This window comes from Vipera ursinii (assembly GCF_947247035.1).
Source record: "Vipera ursinii genome assembly, chromosome: 13".
In the NCBI taxonomy this organism is placed as follows: Eukaryota; Metazoa; Chordata; class Lepidosauria; order Squamata; family Viperidae; genus Vipera; species Vipera ursinii.
Window position 1 is genome coordinate 16418685 of NC_139526.1, and position 26285 is coordinate 16444969.

The 26285-nt window shown below is 46.4% G+C and overlaps 1 protein-coding gene across 1 annotated transcript in view; it reads right to left on the bottom strand.

Moving 5' to 3' along the window:
• Positions 1-47: 47 nt before the first annotated feature.
• Positions 48-26285, bottom strand: part of MYH16 (myosin heavy chain 16) — a 30758-nt gene continuing 4520 nt past the window's right edge. The window contains exons 9-44 of the mRNA XM_083372627.1: positions 25992-26090; positions 25532-25635; positions 25279-25417; positions 24536-24804; positions 23771-23941; positions 22631-22810; positions 22123-22249; positions 20873-20934; positions 20490-20577; positions 19220-19337; positions 18989-19109; positions 18616-18752; positions 17813-17894; positions 17319-17492; positions 16415-16642; positions 15492-15596; positions 14579-14665; positions 13811-13956; positions 12740-12830; positions 11963-12019; positions 11345-11431; positions 10879-11124; positions 10031-10148; positions 9402-9529; positions 8714-8910; positions 8424-8556; positions 7496-7712; positions 7099-7235; positions 6790-6893; positions 6201-6393; positions 5331-5534; positions 4332-4457; positions 3833-4003; positions 2569-2769; positions 2166-2396; positions 48-419 (exon numbers count right to left, since the gene is read on the bottom strand). Of these exons, the coding sequence (XP_083228753.1) occupies positions 2193-2396; positions 2569-2769; positions 3833-4003; positions 4332-4457; positions 5331-5534; positions 6201-6393; positions 6790-6893; positions 7099-7235; positions 7496-7712; positions 8424-8556; positions 8714-8910; positions 9402-9529; positions 10031-10148; positions 10879-11124; positions 11345-11431; positions 11963-12019; positions 12740-12830; positions 13811-13956; positions 14579-14665; positions 15492-15596; positions 16415-16642; positions 17319-17492; positions 17813-17894; positions 18616-18752; positions 18989-19109; positions 19220-19337; positions 20490-20577; positions 20873-20934; positions 22123-22249; positions 22631-22810; positions 23771-23941; positions 24536-24804; positions 25279-25417; positions 25532-25635; positions 25992-26090 (5051 nt within the window). The 3' untranslated portion in view covers positions 48-419; positions 2166-2192. The remainder of the gene's footprint in view (positions 420-2165; positions 2397-2568; positions 2770-3832; positions 4004-4331; positions 4458-5330; positions 5535-6200; positions 6394-6789; positions 6894-7098; positions 7236-7495; positions 7713-8423; positions 8557-8713; positions 8911-9401; positions 9530-10030; positions 10149-10878; positions 11125-11344; positions 11432-11962; positions 12020-12739; positions 12831-13810; positions 13957-14578; positions 14666-15491; positions 15597-16414; positions 16643-17318; positions 17493-17812; positions 17895-18615; positions 18753-18988; positions 19110-19219; positions 19338-20489; positions 20578-20872; positions 20935-22122; positions 22250-22630; positions 22811-23770; positions 23942-24535; positions 24805-25278; positions 25418-25531; positions 25636-25991; positions 26091-26285) is intronic.

Consider the following 26285-nt stretch of genomic DNA (forward strand, 5'->3'; position numbering starts at 1 on the left):
TAAGTTATTTTTAAGGACAGGACAGGAAAGGAAAGGACTCCACCAAATTTCTTTTCCAGAGGATGAAGCTTTATTCACACTAAACATGAAGTAGGGTAGCATTTACAAGAGGCAGCCCAAGCTGGACTCTCCTAACGTTTTCCGTCCTTGACATGAAAACGCAAAACTGCATTCCGAACAGATGCCTTTGACTCTTGAGAACGTGTCTACGGTCCATCGCCTTCTTGACGAAGAAAATCAGACGGTTGACAGAGGGTTAGCCAATCCCTTTTCTTCCCCAAAGGATCAAGACGCTCTTCCCTTCCGCTCGCCTTCTCTTACTTCCTTGCAAAGGCCTTTTTAAAACTCTCCAGGCTGGTCCAGTCCTCCCTACGGTAGCAAGCATGGGTGCAGCCATCTGAGATGCTTAGCCTGTCAGACTAGAAAGGAAAGGCGATTTAGCTGGGGCAAAGCAGAGCAAAGAGAGAGGAAAAGCAGAAGAGAAGAAGGCGCCGAGGTCGGTCACAAACCAACAGCCCAAACGGGAGACAAAAGCAAACTCAGAAAGGACAACCAAGCTGGGAGGTTGGGCTTCGGTCTAGGTCAGGGGTAGGCAACCTCGGCTCTTTTATGACTCGTGGACTTCAATTCCCAGAATTCCTGAGCCAGCATGAGGGAACTATGGCCTCCTCATGACTCGTGGACTTCAACTCCCAGAATTCCTGAGTCAGCGTGGCTCAGCTCGGAAACCTCTCCCTTTCCCCTCAGCATGGCTGACTCAGGAATTCTGGGAGTTGAAGTCCACGAGTCCTAAAAGAGCCAAGGTTGCCTACACCTGGTCTAGGTAAAGGTTCCTGCAAGTGATCAGTCTCAATTCCCAAGGGCCAGCAAGATTATCCAAGATCAATATTATTCTGGTTGGTGGCACACAAGTCAGCCAGATGTTTAGACTGGATCTGGCATTTTTATCCACTTCACGGAGTCCTTCCCCAAGGACCTAGGATAGGCAGATGTGTTTGTTTGATCATGTTAAAGCTACCATTGTACAACGTAAGGTGCTCTTTTACAATTGTCCGAGTAGGGACAGTGCCAAAGATGTTTGTTTTATTATTACTAGGATTTTTAACCATACTGTAAAGTTAAAAGTAATATGGGGGTTATCCCAGTTGCTTTTTCTAAAAGAACTGGGCATTCTTGCATTTTTCTTTGAAAATGTTTTGCTTCTCATCCAAAAAATCTTCTAATTGTTAGAACTGAAGAAGCTTTTTGGATGAGAAATGAAATGTTTTCCAAGAAAAAAAAAGCAAGATAGCCCAGTTGCGCTTTAGGGAAAAAAAACAGCTTTGGGACAACCATGATTGAGAATCTCCACAGACATTTAGTAGGGGGGTTGATAGATAATCTGAAACTTCACGAGAGGAAGAGTTTGGAGTCTAGTCTAGTTGAACATATCCCAGCTCAAGTGCTTGCTGAGATCTCCAGTAGAGAAAAGAATTCAGACCCGGGTCGATAGAGATGCTCTGAACCAGCCAGGCAGCCTCATCTCTCCAAAAAACTCCCTGAGCAACTGCCCGCTGAACTTTTATTCACCTCCTCTTTCTGAATACCAAATACAACATTACATAAACCCCATCAATCTTAGAAAATAGGATACATAGTGATAATTGGATACATAGTGAGAACTACTCAGGTGCCTATGAGATCATTACAAAAACAAGATACTAAAAGATATATGTGAAAGCTTTATCATAGTGTTTCCCAAACCTCCCACATGCCATTCTGTGTGAACCAGGAGAGTGTGCTCATCACTGTAATTCACGTAGAGGCCGATAAGAAATGTTTGGGAAAACTGAAGGTTGAGAGGCCAAAAAATGGCCGTTCCCACAATCTCCAAAACACGCTTCCCCATCCACTTTCTCCTTCCTTCCAATCCTCTCCTTTTCAGTGGCTGAGGTCCCACACAGCAGAGCGCCCCCCCATAATAATAATAATAATAATAATAATAATAATAATAATAATAATAATAATAATAATAATAATAATAATAAAAAGATGCTGGCTCCATGAGATCTTCAGCCTGAAAATTGGGACCCTGGAATCAGGATTTGTGCAAGAGCATCCTACGCACAAACTCAGCCAATGGGGGTTTCTTCCTTGCCACTGTGGCCCAGTGATGCCGTACCTACCGGCGGCTGTGAGGACAGGGGCGGGTTTTATTCCTCGGCAGCTGACTTGGAGCTGGACGATTTGGAGACCTGGACGATCTCCACGGAGGTGAACGCTTTGCCGGTGGAGAGACGGTGCCTGGTACGGAGTTTGTTCAGGGCCGATTCCGCCATTCCTGCTCTCTCTTCAGCATCGTCCAGTTCGTGCACCGTTTTCCGGTACCTGGCCAAGCTCTGGTTGGCTTGCTCCTCCTGCAGTGAAGATGAGGTCTTCTTTTAATTTATTTATTTATTAAACAAATTTATCTAGCTGCCCAACTGACAGGTAGAGTTTTAGTCTAAGGGTTAAGGCACCGGGCCAGAAAGCGGGAGACCAATCATGAGTCAAAGGACTACCTCTTTGCTTAAAAGTGACAATACGTACAGACTCCTCAATTTGTCTCTTGTAGGTCTTCAGCTTGGTCTGCAGCTTTTCCACCAGTTCGTGCATGCGCTGGTTGGTCTTGTGGTCCTCTTCCGTCTGGAAGACCAGCTCCTTCAGACGCCGCTCGTTCTTGTGCAGCACTTTCACCGTCTCCACGTGGCGCTTCTGTTCGGAGTCCAGTTCGTTCTCCAGTTCCTTAATCTGAAAAGGGAAACCGAGGCCAAGGTTGTGAGATCCACTTCAAAGGGGGCAAGCAATGGTCATAAGACGGGCATAATCATGCCACTTTATATTGCACTGGTGAGGCCACACGTGGAATACTGCATCCAGTTCTGGTTGTTATGATACCCCCCTCCAAAAAAAAAGGATTCTAGAAAGTGTGCAGAGGAGAGCAACCAAAACGATGATAACTCTGGAGGCTAAAGCATATGATAATTGACTGAAGGATCTAGGTATGTCTAACCTAATGATGAGAAGGACTAGAGGTGACATGATAGGATCTTTCAATAGTTGAGGGGCGGCCACAAGAGGGGGGTCAACCTATTCTCCAAAGCACCTGAAGGCCGGACAAGAAGCAACGGGTGGAAACTAACCAAGGAGAGAACCAATCTAGAACTAAGGAGAGGTTTCCTGACAGTGAGAGCAATTAATCTGTGGAACGGCTTGCCTTCAAGGTGGGTATTGTGTAGTGGGTCCAACGCAAGGAAGAGACGCCAGCCGGTGTGTGAGTCCAGCTCTTTATTGGAGGGGGGTAGCGAACTGGGGAATGAGGGTTACCTGGCCTCCTTAAATACCTGGCCAGGTAAGCGGACAGCCAATAGGGTTGGCCCTAGGTTTCCCGCCGAAACTGGGTTTCCTGCCGAAACCGTTCAGGCCAACGCCCCCTGGTGGCTGTTGCTATGCAGGTGCCTGTATACATAACACCGGGTGCTCCATCACTGGAGGTTTTTAAGAAGAGAGTGGACAACCAATTGTCCAGGATAGAGTAAGGACTCCTGCCTTGGCTAGGGGGTTGGACTAGATCCCTTCCAATTTTACAATTCATGAAAAGGCCCCTGCAATCTCCCCATAAAAACCACTTCTCCAGGATGGTATAAGGTCTTCTGCCTTGAGCAAGGGGTTAGATTTGAAGACTTCCAACGTTCCTGCCAACTCTTACGATTCTATGTCCTACTATGACCTTGGTCAAATGCCACTAAGAACGTGGGAAGCTTAGGAACTGGTAATTGGACGGGGTGGGGTGGGGAGTGGAAAAAGTTCTTACCCGAGTCTCCAGCTTCATGATGGTGCGTTTCCCACCTTTCAAAGCCAGTTGCTCAGCTTCTTCCATCTTGACCTGCAGGTCCTTGATGGTGACCTCGTAGTTCTTCTTGATCTTCTCCAGATGCATGGAGTGATCCTGTTCCTGACGCAGTTCTTCAGCCATGCGGCTGGCCTGGAGAGGCAGCAAAGGAAAGGGGGTTAGCAACTGGAGGGGGACTGAATTCCACCCGAACGTTATAAAATTTTAAATTTTGCAAGGGCTTAGAGAAAGGTTGGGCAGGCCCAGAGGTTGCCTATCCCTGCTTTCCTAGACAGACGGTGCAACCGAAGCCCTAGCCTTCCGTGACAACTGCCAGGAGCAAAGCACGCCTTTGAAAAGGTGTTATTTTATCGTCAGATGGGCCCGCAAATAAATTCAATAAGAAGGAAATAAATAGGTCCTGTCAGTCAAGGGAACGCCCCAGGGAAGCTTCCCCCAATTCCCAGAACCACAAACTCACGTCGGTCATCGCTTTCTTTGCTTTCTCATCCGCCGTTCGGAATTCACTGATGAGTTCTTCATGCTCGTTGCTTATACGCGTGAGGTCGGATTCTAGCTTGCGTTTGATCACCAGCAAGCTCTGGTTCTGCAGAAGGAAGAGGCCAGAGCAGGACCTGTTAAACCAGGGAAGCTGAAACTATGGATCAAGACCTTCCTGGAGGACGGCCACCAACCGGAAGAGGGACCAAGTTTGTGTAGGGAAAGTCGGAAAGCTGTCCAAACTTAATCTAAGGTTCGTTAGAGGATCCAATCTGGGTTGGTCACCGTGGCCAAAGCTTTACTCTTCCAAGCTTTGGGGCTCATGCTGCAGCCCATCCTCGGAGCACGTCACTCTCTTCCCAGGAATATGTGCACTGGGCTGTCCTATATGTTGGATTTATGCGGTTCCTGGTTGTGTGTAGCTTTTAGTTGTTAATTAGGGTGTTGACGGCTGGCTACTAAGTCGTTTATCCTTGTTTCCTTGTGGGGCTGCTGGCCCTTACCTCTTAAGTACCTGAGAAACTGCTGGTAAATCAGCTGTTGACTGACAAGATTTGTTCCACGTTATGTCTTCACAAGGCCAGATTGGGTGACTTGAGGTGTGGCGAAGTTTGGGAACTTGTGTAATACGTAGATTAAAACATAATGGTTCAAAGTGATACTTATTTCTTGCCCAAGATAAGATTGAAATTCCTCTCTTCTCCATACAATGGCCAGATCTTAATTAACTACCCATTCCCCAATAGGATCATTTAAATCGGTATTCCTCCCCCTTGGCAACTTTCAGATGGGTGGACTTCAACTCCCAGAATTCCCCCGCCAGCCTTGCACACATCTGAAGGTTGCCCAGGTTGAAAAAACACTGGTTAAAATTTTTAAAAAAACCCAACAACACACAAAAAAACAGAGCCAATGGTCTGTTTTTCATTGCCTATTCCTTCTTCCCCATAGGAGATGGAGGCCATAGCTGTTGACTCACCTGAACATTGAGTTCGTTGTGCCTTTCGGAGACGTCCACCAATTCTTGCTCGATGAGTTTGCGAGAGCGTTCGCTGCCCTCCAGGCCGGTGCGCACCTCTTCCAACTCCGTCTGGAGAAGACTGAGCCGGCGTTCCTGAAGATTGTACTGTTCCCTCAGCTCTTCGTGTTGGCGCGCATCTTCGTCCATCTGTATCTGTATGTCCTGGAGACAGAAAAAGTGTCAAAAGGCCATGCTTTGTCTTGAGTCGTCAGGGATCGATCCTGATTAACAAGGGGTTGGAAATCCAAGAAAGATGTCCAGAATGGAATCTTAAATCTAGCCACTGCTTTGAAACGTCCACCTTTATCTAGGGGAAAACTAGAACTTGGGACAAAGGGGACCTGCCTTAAAAACAAGCTCGTGTATAGTAAGGAAACGAACAGGAGACATCCTCAAGGAACCTGTAAGTGTCTACTTCAGGATGCCTACTACACTTTTACTAATTCATGCTCTGCAACAAGGCTTCAACAAGGTTCCTTCTGGGTTGTAGCCTAAATATGAGTTGTTTAGGGTAGCTTTACATTTTGTTGTCTCTGAAGGCCTGGCTACATGTTCAACCTGGTTCTTGATGAACCACATTGGGAACCTTCTCAAGAAGAGCCAGTGAAATGGAGGGGTGAAAGGGTTGGATGAGGAGCAGGTTCTAGCCTACTTTCATCCACGTAGGCTTCCTAGGTAACTTTGGACCAGATGTTCTGTCAGATCAACCTATCTCATGGGCATTGGGAGGAAAACAGGAGAAGGAACTGATATATGGAGGAAGAAGACTCGGAAGTTATTGCTTTTCCTCTGCTCTCTTCTGGCCCCCTTTCCTGTAACTTCATTCACCTTGATCTGTTGCTGGAGTTTCTTCAAGGTCTTGACCAGCTCACTGTTGTTCTTGTTGGCATGGTCCAGCTGAATCTCCATTTCATTCAGGTCTGTCTCCATCTTCTTTTTCAGCCGCAGGGCCTCGGCTCGCCCTTTGGCCTCCAGCTCCAGGCTAGACTGCAGAGCCTCGATGGCCCGTTGGTGGTTCTTCCTACAGAGGTGAGCAAAACGTCGTCAGGTTCCAAAAACCAAGTACGGTAAGATACATTGAGGTTCTTCTAAGCGTTCTTCTTTATCGTTCCCCACCTATAGACAGACTCTTGCCAAATTAAAGCAAAGTACTTACTTATCCTCCGAGGTCTTCTAAGGAGGGGCTGACGACCCTCTCCCTCCCAACCAAGCTATTTAAACTTTGCTGTCTCTTGGCCCTCTGGAATGCAGCCCCTCTATCATAAAGTGGCGCCAGGTGCGGTGGACCACAAATTCTATCACCACAACCCACAACCGTTATGGGAAGGTTGGGAACTGTGGCACCAGTTTTCAGGCTGTGGAGGTGAGGATGATGGGAGGGGAATCTTCCCAACCTGTGGAGAATTTGGTTTCAAACCTGGTGGCTTCAAATTCCTCCTCCTTCTCATGGATCCTCCTGTCAATGTCTGCTTTGACTTGGGCCAGCTCCAGCTGAATGCGGATCAGCTTGCTCTCTTCCACCTGTCAGCAAACAGATAGGCAGAACCATGGCCTCAGTTTCCCCAGACAGGAATCCCAGGGCTCTTTTCATGTGGTGAGGTAACCTTTTGCGTTGCCTTGAGCGTCTGAACCTTTGGGCCCGCTTCTCTGAGACAAGGATGCATGGATGACAAAGAAGAGCCAGAATGACTAAATGAACGCAAGATGCTAACATGTTCAACATTACCTCCAGGGAAGACTCAGCTTCTTCCAGGGCCACCTGAAGCTCGTCTTTCTCAATTTCCAACTTCTTTTTCATCTTCTGCAGCTCATGGACACTTCTTCCTCCCTCACCCAACTGGTCAATGAGATCCTTAATTTCCTCTGAGTGAAAAAAAGATGAACGGATAGATGAGACTTATTCCAGCTGACCAGCTTGTTGGAAGCCAGCTGAGAAGCTTACAAACAGCAACCACGTCACCTTAGGACACGACAACCATCCTCAGTACATTCTGGTCACCAAGCCAGCCCAAATTTTCATCATGACAGCCAGGGATGTTGCGATGGCCGTAAGTGGGAGGACTGATTGTAAATCATTTTTTCCAATGCCGTTGGGCTGTATGTTGAGGACCACCTGAACTCACCCTGAAGAGTCTTGTTTTCCTTCTTCACGGATTCCAGCTGCTCCAGAGCTTCCTCATAGGCCGTCTTGAGCTTGAAGTTCTCCGTCATGTACATGCGACATTCCTTCTGGGAATTGTCCACCTCCAATTGAAGCTCCTCACATTTCTGCTGCCATTCAGACAGCATCTTGTCGAAGGCCCGTTGCTTCTTATCCAGGACTGCGCAGGCTGCATTGGCCTGGGAAGGAGAAGAAGACAAGCATCACGCACCCCACCTCTGATCCACTCGCTTCTACTCCGAGCCTCGTCACTAGGTCTTCATAATTGCGATGGGAAGATCTTTTCAAGGTGGGCAGTTTTTCTAACAAGGAATCAACCTTACCCTCTTTGGTACTGTTGAATTTGGCTGGATAGTTTATCGATAAGAAGGGTGCCTACAATTTGTGGCTAACGGTTTAAGCTTAGTGACTTGGTTTTAGGTAATAGGATAAGGTTAGTCGTCCTATTAAATAAAGAGGTGGGCAATCGTAGCCTTCGGAATCCATGTTTTGCTGTTTCTAGACCTCTCTCCAAAGTCACATCTCCAAGACTGCACAACAATTCCAGTTGTTGTTGTTCCCATTCTGTTTTAAACAAACCACGCTCTCAAAACAGCCTATTAAACCCTCCAGGAGAGGAAATCCATTTAAGGTGGCTTCCCCACCGTCCAAGGTCAGAAAGATCTAACGATCAGCCTACTTGCGATTGTAGGATAGCTTTGGTTACCCTGGATATCCTCGTTTACTCGTTTCCACCCATTTCTTTGCTGAGCTCACCCATGATGATAAACCTTATCTGGTATCTTTGGCGTTGCCATGCCGCAATTGCGCAAACCCGGTCAGTTGAGGCTCGGGGCCAAGAAGAGACCTTCACCCCCCAGGGAAGATCAATTTAGACCTTGTTATTTGACCTTTTCAAGATCCAAAGTTAGATCCTCCACTTCCATCTGGAGTTTCTGCTTGTACTTCTCCATGCTGGCTACCCGAGCTTGTGCAGTTTCGGCCACTTCCTCTGCCTCCTGAAGACGGGCAGTCAGTTTTCTCCTGCAAGAAGACCCCAAGACAAGAAAAGATGTGTCAGATAAGAGATGAGTTTTACATCAACAACGATAGCCTTCCAGATGTCACCAAACTTCTCAGAATCCCACAACGGCTTGCTAGGTGCTCCAGACCTACAGCTTCGCACTACCGTCCTACTCACTTAGTTTCCTCCAGCTCCTCTGTTCTCTGAATAGCATCGGTTTCGTATTTGGTCCTCCAGGTTGTAACTTCAGTGTTGAGCTTGGAGACCAACCGCTGGAGCTCGGCTTTGCCGGTTTGCTCTTCCTCCAGCTGCTCCTTGATCAAATCCAGGTCATGCTTGGTGTTGGCCAGACTGACCACTGCAGCACTGCGGGCCTGTGGATGCACCAAAGCTGTATCCGATTAATGTATTTCCCCCAAATTTCCTTTTCTTTGAGTATAGTTTCTTTTGTAAAAACCCTCAGGCCCAACCAGATGAAAATCATAAAGAGGGACTTTTTTAAAAAAAATTATCAGAAAAGAGCAAAGCTTTTTGGATAGCTAATTTTTGAATTCCTGGCAGATTTTGACTATCCTCCTAAAAGCCAAAGTCTGTTGTGGGTTTTTGTTTTGCAGGAGATGTCCCCAAAATTAGGGCAACCAATTTCTCCTACGGCATCCTGAAGAAGGTTCTCCAGAATGTTGGGATCTGTGGCCAAAACCCAAGTGAGGAACATCAACACAAGGCGGGGAGCGGTCTTTGCCTGCTCTGATTCGCAACCTTCGGAACCAGATGAATTTGGAGCTCCCTTTTTATTGGTCTCTGGGCTTGGTTTCCACTATTTGGATTTTAATAAGCAGATGGACCCATCTCTCCAAGAACTTGCCTTGGACTCTTCATCCAGCTGTCGCTTGAAGTCGTCCACTTGGGAAGTGAGGGATGTCTTCACCCGAAGGACTTGATTGAGCCGTGACTGACTTTCTTCATGCTCCCGGCTCAGATCGTTGTTCTCAGCTGCAGGGGAAGGGTTAAAAGAGGAAGGAGGAGGGGAACTGGGTAATTGATTGATTGATTTTGCCACCCATCTGACCGATGACTAGTTGGCTGATGCTCACTCAAGTCATTTACGTTCTTTTATACAGTCATTGAGGCCACCTGGAGGGTTATCTGTGTTGTCAGGATTCTAAGGAAGGCTCCCCACCCATTTGCACCCCTCAGGTGACCCTGATGACACAGGTGGCCTCAAGGACCCTCTAAAGAATGCAAATGACCAGCTGTCTGCAAGGAATAGACATCCTTCCACTCCCCACCATCTAGTCAGAGCTGAAGAAGCTTCTTGGATGAGATGCAAAACGTCTTCAATGGAAAACAAGAAAGCCCAGCTGCCTCTTGAAAAAAGTACCTTTGGGACAACCCTGACTTGGTTGACCGAGAATCTCCATAGACGTTTGATAACTCAGTAAAATGAAACAAAATAAAAGAGTGGGACTCTGGGGATCGCCCAAGGAAGCTAACCTTGGAGTCTGTTCCTGACGGCGTTGATTTCTGCTTGATTCCTTTCCATCTCAGCCACTCGGGCATTGGCTTCAGACAGGTTGTCCTCCAATCTGCGGACGTGAGACTCGGCATTAATCTGTGAAGATATGGAGAAGAAGGCCACTTCAGAACAATCCAGATTACCTTCTTACAGCTCAACAAAGCAACTGCAATCCATAGAACTGGCATCTGCTAAAAGGAGCTAATAGTTGATCCCAGTGGTGGGATTCAAATAGGTGAACAACCGGTTCTCTGTGTGGATGCCATTTCCGGAAGTCCAATCTGGGCCTGGGCAACAAAAAATTAGCTACCGGTTCTGCCGAACTGGTGCGAACTGGTTGAATTCCACCACTGATTGATCCAGTACTTGTTAGTGCCCACACCCCGGAAACAAAGAAAGACACATTGAGGTTCCTTTAAGCAATTTCCCTTATTGTTCCTCACCTATAGACAGAATCTTGCCAAGTAGTAACAAGAAGTAACTACTTGCTTCATTAAATATATACTCAGAAGTTCTAGGGAAAGAGCTGACTTGAGCTTCTTCCTCCCAACCAGACTATCTAAACTTTTCTGTCTCTTGATCCTCTGGAATCCAGCCCCTCCCTTCTGGGAATCCAGACCACATTCCACCACAGTCCTGCATCCAGTAGCTCAATCCATCAGAGGCGTCAGTAAAGATCTACTTATGTTTCTGATTTTGCCTCTTCAGCCATGGCAAATAACTAGGACCGACAAAGAGAAGATGCCGGTTGGGGATCCGGTCATGAGGTTGGGGCTTCGCAGCCTTGCACGATTCATTTTATTCTCTTTTTTTCATTCAATCTTACCTTGGATTTCTGGATATTTTCCATGCTGCTGCTGAGATCGTCAATCTCGGCCTTCATGACCTGCTTGTCTTTCTCCAACTTGGATTTGACCCTTTGTAGGTTCTCGAGATGTTCCGTCATCTCGGCCATGGCGTCGGTGTGCTTCTTGCGCAGGGTGGAAGCGGTGGCCTCGCTCTGCAAGGCGGCTTCTTCCAGTTCTCGCCGAAGTTTAAGCAGCTCGGCTTCCCGCTTGCGGTTTTGCTCAATCTGGGTGCAGAGGAGAGAGCGTGAGGGGATACGTGAGAGTCCCCATCCCTTTGAAATAATCAACCCAGCTCTGATGTGGCGTCCCCAACACGGTCTGGCACAGCGTTACTTCCAGCACTTGAAAACCATACAAGAGAGAGAGAGCTGGGTGTCCTGTGGAGGATTCATTCTTTGGAGACTTAGTTTCCCGGCATGTAAAATGGGCACAGCTCATGGTTACCTGAGCTGTGGTAGCTCCTCCAGCTTCCTCAAGTCTGTCGGTGAGCTCTTCCAGTTCCCGGGACAGATCATTGCGTTGCTTCTCAATCTAAAAGGAAGTAATTAATTTTATTTTATTAAATGTTTATGCTGCTCATCTCCCCTAGCAGCCGTATGTGGGAGACTGTAAGAGAGAGTGTAGAATTTTAGCTCTTTTCTTTTTCTTTCTTTCTTTCTTTCTTTCTTTCTTTCTTTCTTTCTTTCTTTCTTTCTTTCTTTCCTTCTTTCTTTCCTTCCTTCTTTCTTTCTTTCTTTTTCTTTCTCTCTCTCTCTTTCTTCTTTCTTTTTCTTTTTCTTCCTCCCTCCCTCCCTTTTCTTTCTTTCTTTTTCTTTCTCTCTCTCTCCCTCCCTCTTTCTTTCCCTCCCTCTCTCCCTCCTTTCCTTCTTTCTTTCTCTCTCTCTCCTTTCTTTCTTTCTCCCTCCCTCCCTCTTTCTTTCCCTCCCTCCCTCCCCCCCTCCCTCTCTTTCCTTCCTTCCTTCCTTCCTTCCTTCCTTCCATCCATCCATCCATCCATCCATCCATCCATCCCCGTCTGGAACCAAATTGGCCAGTTCTTTGACAATGGTGAAATAGATTTACCTTCGCCCTGATGGACCGTTCTGCTTCCAGCTCTTCTTCCAACTCTTCAATTCGAGCCTATTAGAAGCAAAAAAAGTACCATGAAATAGGAAGCAATATTGTTGAGATAGGGTTGCTAAGAGACCCTTTAAAGCAGCCACCGCATACCCCAGTTAGGGAGCTAAGACCCACCAAAAATTGTATGCCTTCCTGCCTTCTTGGTGAGGGGGAAAGCTACACCAGACCATATGAAGCTGCCCCTGGAAATGGTGAAGGACCATACAAGACTCCAGATAATCTACTAAATGTTTTCTTTCACGGTCAAAATCAACTCCGTCCCTTGGCAAACTTACTCTGGGAGCCCTGAGGAACTGAGCTGACTTATGATAGTTTGTGGAAGTTTTGTAATCTTAAGATTACAAGGTTGACTCAGCCTTCCATCCTTCCGAGGTAGGTAAAATGAGGAACCAGATTGTTGGGGGCAATTAAGCTTTGTAATAATGCCGCTTGGGGGTGTGTGTGAAAGCCCTAACAAGCAGGCATATACATAGAATGAAGGCTACTGCTAAGCTTGTAAGCCGCCCTGAGTCTTCGGAGAAGGGCGGGATATAAATGGAATTAAAATAAATAAATAAATAAAATAAATAAATAAGATGTCCTCTTAAAGTAGCCAAATCTGGATGAGACTTAGGGACAAGATACTATTTAGGGACACGATACTATTAGCTAAAGATGATTATAGAAAAAGGTGGTGCGGAACGAGACAAATCATGCCCGTCTTGTCTTTCTCTCCCCTACCTGGTGTTCCTTCAATTTTCTCTGAAGGGTGGAATTCAGAGCCTGCTCATCTTCCAACTTGGAGTTGACAGAATTGATCTCTAAGTCTCGCCTGGAAGAGAAGGTGCATCAAGCTTATTCAAAGACTGTGGATGTGTAGTTCAACCATCATATTAAAGCTTGCGCTCAGGTTAACCAACCATGACTGGAATGTTCCCACAAAGTGCTGCCCTCCAACAAATAAGCTAAGGTTAGTTTTTACAGCCTGCTGAGCCACAAAACGCATATCCACCCATCCCTTTTAGCTTCGCTTGTGCGGACGCATCCAGAAAACAGTAGTAATCTAGACCAGACTTCCCAATAGAATAATAAAAAAGTTGGAAGGGACCTTGTAGGTCATCTTGTCCAACCCCTGCTCAAGCAGAAGACCTTATACCAGGGGTAGGCAACTTTGGCCCCTTCATGACTCGTGGACTTCAACTCCCAGAATTCCTAAGCCGGCATGGCTTAGCTTGGAAACCTCTCCCTTTCCCCTCAGCATGGCTGGCTCAGGAATTCTGGGAGTTGAAGTCCATGAGTCATGAAGGGGCCAAAGTTTCCCCCATGCTGGCTGAGGAATTCTGGAAGTTGAAGTCCACAAATCATGAAGGGGCCATAGTTCCCGCATTGCTGTCTCAGGAATTCTGGGAGTTGAAGTCCACGAGTCATGAAGGGGCCAAAGTTTCCCCCATGCTGGCTGAGGAATTCTGGAAGTTGAAGTCCACAAATCATGAAGGGGCCATAGTTCCCGCATTGCTGGCTCAGGAATTCTGGGAGTTGAAGTCCACAAATCATGAAGGGGCCATAGTTCCCGCATTGCTGGCTCAGGAATTCTGGGAGTTGAAGTCCACGAGTCATAAAAGAGCCAAGGTTGCCTACCCCTGCCCTATATCATTTCTGACAAGTGGCTGTCTAGTATCCTCCAGGAGTGTCGGACTAATTTCCCAGAATACTCCAGACATTAACCCTATCTGTGCTGGCCCAGCCCAGTGGTTTTTTGTTGTTGTTTTTACAAGCCAACGGTTCATGGGAAAGGAGAACCTTGCCACTTACTTCTTCACCACCTCTTCCAAATCTAACTTAGACCTCTCCATTTCGTTCAGGTTTTCGATGGTCATCTTCAAGTCACCCTCCGCTTTGCGACGAGCTTTCTCCACCTCAGCACGGATTTTCTTCTCCTGTTCCCAGTTGTCCTCCATCTGGTCAAGACAAGCCAAGGAATCAAAAATGGAAACCTTTACCCATGCCACCAAGGAAACGTACAACTATACAAAAAAATCACCACGGTGCAAAAAAAAAAAAAAAGGTACTGAGAAAGCGTGCAGAGAAGAGCAGCAAAGATGATAAGAAGATTTGGAGAATAAACCATATAATTGTGAATAGTTAAGGGAACTAGGTACGTCTAGTTTAATGAAGAGCAGGATGAGGGGGTGATAGGATAGCGGTCTTCCAAGGGGCTGCCCCAGAGACGAGGGGGGTCCCCTTATTTTCCAAAGCACCCGAAGGCAGAACAAGAAGCAACGGATGGAAACTAACCAAGGAGAGAAGCAACCTGGAACTAAGGAGAAAGTTTCTACCAATGAGAACAATTAATCAGTGGATTGGCTTGCCTTCAGAAGTTGTGGGTGCTCCCAACACTAGAGGTATTTAAGAAGAGGTTGTCCAGGATAGAATGAGGACTCCTGCCTTGGGCCCCAGGGGGTTGGACTAGAAGACTTCCCGGGTCCCTTGCCAGTCCTAAAGGCCACTGCAACCTCCCCATCAAAAGCCCTTGGTTGAAAATCTGCTCCAACCTCTACAGAAGGAAAAGTCAGGGCTGACCTCGTGTATCTGAGTGCTGAGCTTGCTGTTGGTTTTCGTCAGGTTGTTCACTTTGTCTTCCTCTGCTTGAAGGTCGTCAAGGGTTTTCTGCAAAGGAGGAGAAGCATCGTGAGGAGAAGATGCCAGGGTGCATAGATGCCCCTTTACCACCATTAAAATGACCGCCACATCCCAAAAGGTGACCAAGAAAACTGCAAGGACAAACAATGTCAGGGGTCCTCAACCTTGGCAACTTTAAGACTGGTGGACGTCAACTCCCAGAATTCCTCAGCCAGCTTTGCTGGGAGTTGTAGTCCACAAGACTTGTAGTCCACAAGACTTAAGCCTTGTGGAGATGTAGTCCACAAGACTTAAAGTCGCCAAGGTTGAGGACCCTTGCTCTATGTTATCAAAGCTGGAGCAGGGATGGGACATTATACAAGGACTTTTCAACTTACATCTATTTGTTTAGCAACCAGTCAAAGTTGCAATGGCACTTTGACAGTGACTTACGACAGGTCCACACATCAGTGACCATTGCAGCATCCCCAGGGTCACGCGATCAAAATTCGGGCGTCGGCAACCTGGCATGTATTCACGAAGGTTGCAGCTTGTTGGGGGTCATGTGACCCCCACTTGCAGTTTTCCTGGCTTGTGACAAGCCAAAATCAACGGTCAAAGCCCTATTTGCTTAACAACCAGGGGATTCGTTTAATGCCCCTGGCGCGAAAAGGTCGTAAAATCAGGCCTGCCCCGTTCAATAATTGCATCCCTTAGTCCCAATTGTGGTTGTAAGTCGAGGAGACTCTGTACGGTGTCTTTGCACAGAGTAAATCTTTGCCTTGGCCACAAGGCGAGGTTCTGATCCATAAAAATCCATACAACGAACCTAGACCTTATGGGAGTCAACGAAAAGAGGTGTACACCTTCTCACCTGGTGTAGCTCGTCCAGTGCCCTTTTCTCCTTTTGGAGTTTGGCCACCGTGTCATCTCGGGCTTGCAGGTCGCCAGTCAAGGTCCGCACTCTGTGATCAAGAGCCTTGGAAGAAGCAAGAGAGATGCCTACAGAACAACCCAGAACCAGGTCATTTCCCTCAGCAGATGACCAAGCTAAGAGACAAAGTTGGAATCGTTTTCTCTCTACTGGACTTTATCCTTCCTTTATCCAGAAGAAAAGGAAGGAAGGAAGGAAGGAAGGAAGGAAGGAAGGAGAGGGGGAGGGAAGGAAGGAAGGAAGGAGAAGGGGGTGGAAAAAAGGGAAGGAAGGAAGAGGAAGAGGGAGGGAGGAAGGAAGGAAAGAAGGAAGGGGATAGGGAGGGAGGGAAGGAGGAAGGAAGGAAAAGAGGAAGGAAGGAAAGGAAGCAAGAGAGGGAGGAAGGAAGGAAAGGAAGCAAGAGAGGGAGGAAGGAAGGAAAGAAGGAAGGGGATAGGAAGGGAGGGAAGGAGGAAGGAAGGAAAAGAGGAAGGAAGGAAAGGAAGCAAGAGAGGGAGGAAGGAAGGAAAGGAAGCAAGAGAGGGAGGAAGGAAGGAAAGAAGGAAGGGGATAGGAAGGGAGGGAAGGAGGAAGGAAGGAAAAGAGGAAGGAAGGAAAGGAAGCAAGAGAGGGAAGGAGGAAGGAAGGAAAGAAGGAAGAGGATAGGGAGGGAGGAAGAAAGGAAGGAAGGAAGGAAAGGAAGAAGATAGGGAGAAAGGAAGGAGGGAAAGGGAAGGATGGAAGAAGACACAGTCTGATCCATCTAATATACGAATAAGACGTGGCAAGGGTGACGTCTTCGGGCAATTCTCAATTCCAGAACCCACAAAGAACAACCCGAGAGATGTCTTCAAAGAGCCACCACCAAAGGACAAAACGCTTACTTGTTTCTCCTTTTCAGTCTTGGCCAACGTGGTCTCCAACCCCTCGAGGTCTCGCTTGAGGTCGTTGAGTTCTGCTTCCAACTTGCGCTTGCTGGCACTCAAGGAGGCAGCCGAGCTTTCCTCCTCCTCCAGGCGTTCCTTCATGTCAGAAATCTGGCTCTCCAGGTCCATCTTGGCCTTCATCATTTGAGTGAGGCGCTCTTCCGCATCCATGAGGTTCTCTTGTTCCTGAAAGAGGAGGAGAGAATATTGGAGTTCTCTTTGTCGTTCTTACTGACTGACCCTCTACAGGAGATAGCGGTGATGGCTACCGGCCTCACTGGCTTCGGGGGAAAAAAAGGGATTGGGTGAGTTGATGCAACTGAGCAAATGGAAGATTTGTAACTCGGGGTTGAACTGTGGATTCCTACATACTCTCTAAACTTGGTTGTTTTCTTACAGATGTTTCATTACCCAACTGGATAACACTTCTAGCACTGACGCTGTTATCTAGTTGAGTAATGAAACATCTGCAAGGAAACCACCCAGCTCAGAGAGCACCATGGATCCCACAGACCTCCTCCTCCTCCTCCTCCTCCTCCTCCCTCCATCCTGCAAACCTCACTCGCTTCTAGTACTGATGATGTCACCTAGTTGAGTAATGAAACATCTGCAAGAAACCCACCAACCTCAAGAGCACCAAGGACCCCACAGAATTGATGGAACTCACAGAGATCAGTGGCTATTACCCTTAATAGCATAAACATGGTTGTGCCCTCAATGGCAACCATTCTGTGAAAATGCCTACCATCCCAAAAATCTCTAACCCTAACCCACTCCTCAACATCTCCTGCAAAGCTTGAGATGGCCCTCAAGCTAATGGAAGTTGTGCATCTTTCCTCGAGGACGAATTCAGTAGACTCACAGCCTGCAGTTGGATGGTCAAATCATTCTTCTCTTGGCTAAGGGTAGCCAACTTCTCCTCCAACTCCTTGATGCGGTCCACCATAGCTTGAGTCTTGGACATGGCCTCCCTCAGCTCTTCCTCCTTTGCTTTCATCTCCTCCTCTTGGCGGGCTACGTTCAGCAGAGGTTTCACCTATAGGTGGGAACCAAGGTAGAAGATAAAGCCCTCTGGCTATCTCTAAACATAGTTATGTTGCGTAGGTCTCCACCACTTTTCCACCACAAGGCTCAAGGACTGGAATTGTGCTTGAGGCAGTAATCGACTGGATCCACCCAAAATATCACTTCTACCCCATGTCCCTTCTTGTTGAATAAACAGGTGGAGAACATCTCTCCTGGCTGCTTATTGTCCAAAGTCATCCCTTGACTAAAAACAACAGCTCTCATTTTGTTTCGATACAATCCCGAAGCCTTGGGTGGTGACCCCCTCTCTCGTTTTCACTACCGCCTCACCTTATTGTATAGTTTCCACCATCCCCAAAAACGCATCTGTAAGAACTTGCGAACGTTCCTCTGGATCAGTGTCAGGCCCACCCTGGTTAAAAAAAAGAAAAGAAAGACAAACTAAAGTTAGGAAAGAAGAAAACATGCTTCTCCAATAGCATCGTGAACTTAGATCTCTGTATTTGTGGCTGCAGGAAATTCTAAAGCCTAAAAGAGTGGTTTCTCAAAAGCTGGGGCATAAAAACGTCTGCTGGAAATAAACCAGAAGAAGACAACCTATTTGAAATAGGTAAGCAGACTGGGAATTCCCAGAGCGTGTCACGAATCTTTTATTGCAAAGTTCTCATTCGGATAACAGGTCTGATAGAATGTTGAACTCAATGTAATGCATCGTTCATTCATTCATTCATTCATTCATTCATTCATTCATTCATTCATTCATTCATAATAACAGATTAATAAAGTTGGAAGGGACCTTGGAGGTCTTTTAGTCCAACTCCCTGTTCAGGCAATAGACCCTCTACCATTTCAAACAAATGGTTGACCAATCTCTTTTTAAACATCTCCAGTGATGAAGCACCCACAACTTCTGGAGGCAAGGCGTTTCACTAATTGATGTCAGGACATTTCTCCTCATCTCTAGGTTGATTAGTTTGCCTCCGCTGCTTCTTGTTCTGCCTTCAGGTGCTTTGGAGAATAGGTTGACTTTGATATCCCTTTGGATATTGGAACACTGCTATTATGTCAGTTCTCCATCCGTCCGTCCATCCAATCCTTTCTTAAGGGAAGGAAGGGAAAATGTACTTCCTTACCTTCTCTCCAGCATCTTCTTAAACTCAATTCTCATTAGGAAACCGCGTGTGCGGCTCTGTAACATTGTCATGATCTTCGCCAAACGATCATCCCTCATGTCTTCCAACTTGGCCAAGATTCCAGCGCGGAAGAAGACCTGTGAAAGTAATGGACCTATGTACACAAGTCCATTCACAAGATCAAGCCAGAAGAACCAGCCTCTAAACTTTTTTGGGTCCATGAAGGTTGAAAGATGAGAAGAGAGAGATCCGTTCCAAACTAACTAGCAATGAAATGCTGCTGCTTGCTGGGACTTTCATCACAATTGTGTTTTCTTGCTGTCTATTCTAATTTCTCCCCCCCCCCAATGAAACGAGACACCGTTCCTGGTACCTTAGTATGTCCAATTTTGTACTCATTTTCCCCAAGGTCAAGAGATGCCAGAACAAGTTCAGAGGCTTTCTTGTTGTCCACAAACCCTTGAGGAATGACGTTGGGATTCAGCAGCTGATATCTGACATCCAAGAAGACAAAAACAGACATTGGTTGGTCTTGCTGAGACTTTGGGAACACAAGGTCCCAACACACCCAGAGAATGATGGAGGAAAGGGTCAACCTCATTACCTTTGTTTGAACTCAGGGTACTGCAGTCTGTTGGGGAAACCTTTCCGGCAGATACGGATACCTTCCAAGACACCGTTGCAGGCCAACTGATGCATGATCAGATGAGGGTCCACCACGCCTGTAGAGACACAAAGCAGGATGACCATGTTTCCGCAACCTTCACAAGAAGTTCTGCAAGGCAATGATTGACATGGAATTTGCTCCTCAAGCTTTCTTCAGCTTGGTGAACAAGGTGGAAACAATCTCGCCCTTTCTATCTGGATCTTGACTTAGATTCTCTCGTCTTTGTGAGTGTTGTCTGCTTGTTCTGGAATCCAATTTTCCACTGCCCTTACCATAGGTGCAATCTGGTATACACTATGCTGAAACATGCCTGGTTTAATCATGATTGACTGACTCAGGCATCTTAGCTAACGTCTTGCACATCACACCAAGCCTAAACGTGGTTTCTAATCTCAAGGGCTGGCTAAAGCCAAACTATCAATCTCACCTCATGGTAAGCCATAAGGAGTTTGGTTGGAGTGTGAAGGGGACCCTAACTTTCATAGTTTGCGAACTGTGCTTCATGGCTTCATTCTCACAGAATCCAAGTAAATCAAGTCAAGTAAATCAAGGCATAGTTAAATATGATATATAAGTATTGGCCTCTGGATCTTTTGATCCTTTATTAGCACCGGAATCAATTCTTCTCTTTTCTCCAGTTTGGCCATACAGCTAAGGTATAGCAGAGGTCATCTTTTGGTATTGCTGTCGCTAGAGCTGTGAAAAAATTAGGATTCGGTTCCAGAAAGTTGCTTTCAATTCTGCGGGATTGAGAGCAAACCCATCTATCCGCAGCCCTTCAAAGCACCCATGTCTTTCCTTAAGTCAGCCAGCTGCACTTAGGGCAGGGGTCAGCAACCTGAAACAGTGAAAGAGCCACTTGGAACCGGTTCCCTCAGAAAAGGAAAAACTGGGAGCCGCAAAAATTGTGTGCGCATGCGCGTACATGCACACATGCGCAGAACAGGGTTTGACTGAAGAGTGGAGCCAAGACGAGATATGCACCAACCCTGTATATTTGGATTGGTTGAACTTTTTTAGTCCCACTTTTTTTTGGGGGGGGGACTACACATAGCAGAAGACTGGGAGCCGCAGGAGACGGCTGAAAGAGCCGCATGAGGCTCCGGAGCCGCGGGTTGCAGACCTGTGACTTAGGGCATTTCCCCCCAAAAGAAAAATGGACTTTGCTTGTTTAAGAGATGACAAGTGATGGCTTTGACTCCCATACCAGATTGCTTGAACTCATTGGGCACAATGCAGCGGACAAAATGAGGGGAGGTGCTGTGCAGAGTAGCCATCAGCTTGTTGAGTTGCTCCTGAAACACACGGAGAAGGAAAGGAAAGTGTTAGGAAGATGGATTAATCGATATCCACGGGACTTAGCTGGGAAGCAGTTGTAACAACTACACTGGTGCAAGCAAGCCGATGGACGCATTGAGAAGGCATGGAATGCTCCTCGTAAGATATGATCCCCTTCAGAAACGGGAGCCGCCTGAATTTATTTATTTATTTTATTTATTAATTTAATTTATATACCGCCCTTCTCTCAAGAGACTCAGGGCGGTGAACAGGGCAATACATAAAAGTTAGATACAAAAATTTGCCACTTACCCTGTAGAAGTTGGAGACGGTCATGAAGGAGGACCCCCTTTTCTGCTTCTTGGTTCCCGTAGCTGAGGACAGCATTGAAAAACAGATGATGAAAGCAAGAAGGAGACCCTACACCAGGGGTGTCAAACTCAATTTCATTGAGGGCCGCATCAGCATTGCGGTTGCCCTCAGGGGGCCGGGTGGGTATGGCCTGTGTGGGCGTGGCCTACTGGGTGGGCGTGGCTAGAGTGCGTATGGCTTACTGGGTGGGCGTGGCCAGCTCTACATCATTCGCATCAAGGGTGCCTATGGGGGCCTGGGCAGGAGTGGGACAGATCTGAGGGTCTCTGGCAGGAGGAGGGTCTCTGGGCCAGGGCCAAGGCAGTGGGGGCCGTTCCCTCACTGTTTCCAGGATGGCTTTGCGGGCCGCATGAAACCACTTCACGGGCCGGATCCGGCCCCCGAGCCTTGTGTTTGACATGTCTGCCCTACACCATTTTAGACAAATGGTTTTCTAGTCTCTTCTCAAAAACCTCCAGTGTTAGAGCACCCACAACTTCTGGAGGCAAGTCGTTCCACTGGTTAATTGTCCTCACTGTTAATGAAGTTTCTCCTTAAATCCAGGTTGCTTCTCTCCTTGACTAGTTTCCATCCACGATTTCTTGAAAGGAATTTTTCCATTTCTTTCCACCCATGTCAAGAGACTTTTGATAATATTTATCCCTACGTCACACACACACCCCCAAATATACTGGGCATACATATTTTTGTTTGCGGATTTACCTGCAAACCATTTTCTCTTCTGTAATGGTTTCCCGCATGTTATTCTTATTTATTACCTATTTCTATGCGCAAATAAATATTTTTCAGTGATGTTCACCACCAGGAGGCACCACACGAATGATATTGTCCTTATTGAGACTTCTCATGCGTAGACAGCCAGATGTTATTCTATCGGATTCAAGCGGGAATTGAACTCAGAAAATTACCCTCAGGGGGGCCTGGGATGGTTCCTAAAGCTGATACACTGTACATTTTACTGATTGGTTGATTAAATTTATACACTGCTTATCTTCTTCCTCCAAGTGACTTAGATGATGTAGTATTCTTCAGCAAAAGTCTCCAACCTTGTCCATTTAAAGACTTGTGGACTTCAACTCCCAGAATTCCTCATGCTGGCTGAGGAATTCTGGGAGTTGAAGTCCACAAGTTGAGACCCCTGTTTTACAGGATGATGGGATTGCAATTCTGGGCCGCAAAGAGCTACATACCGGCGGCCTCTTCTTCTTTGAAAAGAGTGCAGAGCAAGGGCATGGCCGACTTCTGGAATAAGCCCACCACCGTTTCATTCAGGGGGTCCTTGTTTTTCTCCAGCCAACCAGTGATATTGTAGCCCACCTGGATTGAAAAAAAGGAAGGACAAGAAGGCGTGAAGGAATCACCACTATACTAAAGGGGGCAGTCATCTCATTATCCTTCACCACTAGCAGAAGATGAGCAAGGAAGGGCTCAACCCAAGGAAGTCCTGTTGCCTTTTGGAAAGCTCCTTTGGGGCAACTATAAGTAGATTCTCCACACCCTTCAGAAGCAAACTTCACCCATGCAAGGTCCTGTTATTACCCTGGAGATTCTTCTTGCTTGAGCCCAAGAAAGTCCAGTTGCCTTTTGGAAAGCTCCTTTGGGGCAACTATAAGTAGATTCTCCACACCCTTCAGAAGCAAACTTCACCCATGCAAGGTCCTGTTATTACCCTGGAGATTCTTCTTGCTTGGTACTCACCGTGCCAGCATAATGAACCAGCTCAAAGTGGGCTTCTGCCCCTTTGCCCTTCCCACCTTTTGGCTTCAGGAAATTAGGGGACTTGCCCAGATGGTTATCATAAAGAGCAGCCTTGAAAGTAGCATCGGTCGCCTTGGGAAACACGCACTGCTCTTCAAGGATGGAGAAGATGCCCATGGGCTGTTGGGGGAAAGCGGAAGGGGGGATTAATGAGTTCGTTGTTATTTATTTCAGGCTATTGGTTTTTCACAGTCTAAGCTTTGGATGGTTGGCAGTAAAAATCACATGCCATCTTACTCCGTGTAGGTCCTGATCCTTCTTGATCAGAAGAAAATATTCCAAAGATGGTAACCACTCTTAGATAGATAGATAGATAGATAGATAGATAGATAGATAGATAGATGATAGATAGATAGATAGATAGATAGATAGATAGATAGATAGATAGATGGTAGGTAGACTAGATAGTAGATGATAGTAGATAGATGATAGAATAGATGATAGAAGATAGTAGATATAGCAGATAGATAAATAATAATAAATTTGGAAGGTACCTTGGAGGTCATCTAGTCCAACCCCCTGCTAAGGCAGGAAACCCTATACCATTTCAGACAAATGGCTGTCCAGTCTCCTCTTAAAAACTTCCAGTGTTGGAGCACCCACAGCTTCTAGAGGCAGGTGGTTCCACTGGTTAATTGTTCTGTCTGTAAGTTTCTCCTTAGTTCTCATAGTAGATGATAGATAGTAGATTGTAGATATAGTAGATAGAGATAGATGATAGATGGATATACAGACTAGACAGATGATAGAATAGATGATAGCAGATAGTAGATATAGCAGATAGTAGATGATAGATGATATAGTAGATAGATATAGATGATAGGTAGGCAGGCAGGCAGGCAGATACAGTAGACCAATAAAAATAGATGAATAGATACAGAAGACAGATACAGATAGACAAGAGAGAGATAGCAATAAGATAGATAAATAATAGATGATAAATGGATGAAATAAAGGAAGGAAGGAAAATCATATTGCCCAAGGTCAGGATTAAAAACAATAGCTATGGCAAGAAACAGCTCAAAGCAGCCTTCCAACGTATCTGGAGAACATCCGGTCGCTTCTCTGGAAGACGGTTACCTTTTCCAGAAGCTCAATGCAAGCCTGGAGATCGAGGCCGAAGTCAATGAAGACCCAGTCAATGCCTTCTCGCTTGTATTCTTCTTGCTCCAGCACAAACATGTGGTGGTTGAAAAACTGTTGCAGCTTTTCGTTGGTGAAGTTGATGCACAGCTGTTCGAAGCTGTTGAACTGCAAAGAGGAGCAGGTGGACACAGGTTACTTACAACTTCCTACTCCCAGACTTACTGTTCCTCATTTGCTTTACAGGCTGTAGAACAAAAGAGGGTTTTGCTTTACAGCCGTATTGGAGCCCGGTTGTAAAATGGGTCATTGCTTGCCAAAAACCGTAAGGAATTGCCAGTTTTCAGCAAAACTGCAGTTAAAAAAAAAAAGTGGTCTCATGGACTGAGGGAGGCTGCAAACGATTGTAAATGTGGTCCTTTGCCAAGGGAGCGGAAGGGAATTTTGCTCTGCTTTTTTGGGGGGAGAAATCTGCTTTCCCACCTGACCCCCCCCCCCCCCAAAAGACCAAGGTAGACTGGAGGGTTGAGGGGCAGTAGAAGTCAAGCTATTGATGGCAAGCTGGAAAATGTGGAAGGCATCTCCTTGGTGTTAATGGAACGGAATGGGTAGGACACTGATGTGTTTTGTTCCGCATGCCAAGGTTTTTTGGAGTGTCCCAAAAATCTTTTGTAATACTAAATAATAATAATAATAATAATAATAATAATAATAATAATAATAATAATAATAATAATAATAATAATAATGGCTTCTTGGTACCTCAAAAATCTCAAAACCGGCAATATCCAGGACACCGATGAAGAATTGTCTCTGCATCTTGGTGTCCAGAGTTTTGTTGATCCTGATCACCAGCCACTTAAACATCTTGTCGTAGACGGCTTTGCCCAGGGCACCAACGGAGTTGTTACATTGGTCCAGATTTTGCCCCTTCTGCACAAACTCGTTGCCCACTTTCACCCGGGGTCTGGTAATGCCCTTCTGAAGGTCTCCGGAGTTGATATTCATGAGGTGGGCGACTTTGTCAGCCACTGTCAAAAGACCAAAATGGAGATGTTGACGTTGTTGTTCGTTCATTTTTGTCTTCATGGCGAACCTCAAGACACCCTTTGCTTTCGTACAGGTAGTCCTTGACAAACGGCCACAATAGTGCCCCAAATTTCTGTTGCTAAGTGAGAGAGTTGTGAGTTTTGTCCCGTTTTACAGCCTTGCTTGCCACAGTTGTCAAGTCAGTCACAGCACGGGTTCAGTTAGTCACATGGTTGTTAAATGAATCTGGCTTCCCCTGTTGACTGGTCACAAAAGGGGATCACGTGACACACCCCCCCCAGGACACTGCGACAGTCCTAAATATGAACCGTCTGATTTTTTTTTGATCATCTGACCACGGGGATGCTGCAACAGTGTGAAAAATGGCCCTAAGTGACTTTTCAGCGCTGTTGTAACTTTGAACGGTCGGTAAATGATTGTTTGTAAGTCAAGGACTTGCTCTGTTTATCCATTACCCTCCGCGGTGTCCACTTCCGCCTGTTCCTCCCTTGGCTTCTGCTTGAACTTCATGTTGCCGAAGTGCATGATGCCCCCCGTCAGTTTGTACACGCTGTTCTTCTCCTCCCCGGTGAAGCCCAGGACGTCAAAGGCCACCTGGCAGAGAAGGAGTCATGACACATGGGGGATTTTAAGCTATTCAAGATGGCGTCATTCTGAACATTTTCACCCGTTTCCAAGGTGTCCCAGGCACCACCTTGGAAGCCTTACATCTGTGAGGAGCAATTCTTCACCATCATCCATGTTGTCCACCACAGTGACCCCTTGGCTTGTCCACTGGTATTCCTTGGGATCCGGGACGCATAGCAAGCTCTCTGTGGTGACAAAAGGCATGTTAGAATGGGGCGGTTTTGTTGGTCGGCGTGCGTAGAAAGCTATAGAAATGGCCTTGAAAGGAATGTCCAGACGTTTTAAAGAAATGTCTCTCTCTCTTTCTCAATCTTGGTCTCTGTTTCTCTCTGTCTTCATCTCTCTCTGTCTCTCCCCTACTCTGTTTGACTCCGTCTCTCTGTCTCTCTCTCTCCCCCCCGTCTGTCTCCATCTTTCTGTCTGTTTCTCTCTGTCTCTGTGTCTGTCTGTCTCTCTCTCTCTCTCTGTCTGTTTCTCTCTCTCTCTCTCTCTCTCTCTCTCTCTCACACACACACACACACAGACAGAGAAAATGCCATACCAACAAGGTCAGGCTTCTTGTTAGACAAGAGTTGGTAGAAGATGTGATAGCCTCTTTCGGCAGGTTGTTGAGAGATGACCCTAGACTTCTCCAGGAGGTCTAGAATGCAAAGGGAAGCCACTTCACTTTTTAAAAGAATTAGGCTATTATCCATTCAAAGGAAAGAAAATGCTGAAATTTTCTGAACTTTTCGTTGATTTAAAAAAGTATTGGCTGATGAAATCAGGAATAAATCTTCTCTGGAGACAGATGATTAGATTAGATTAGATTAGATTAGATTAGATTAGATTAGAT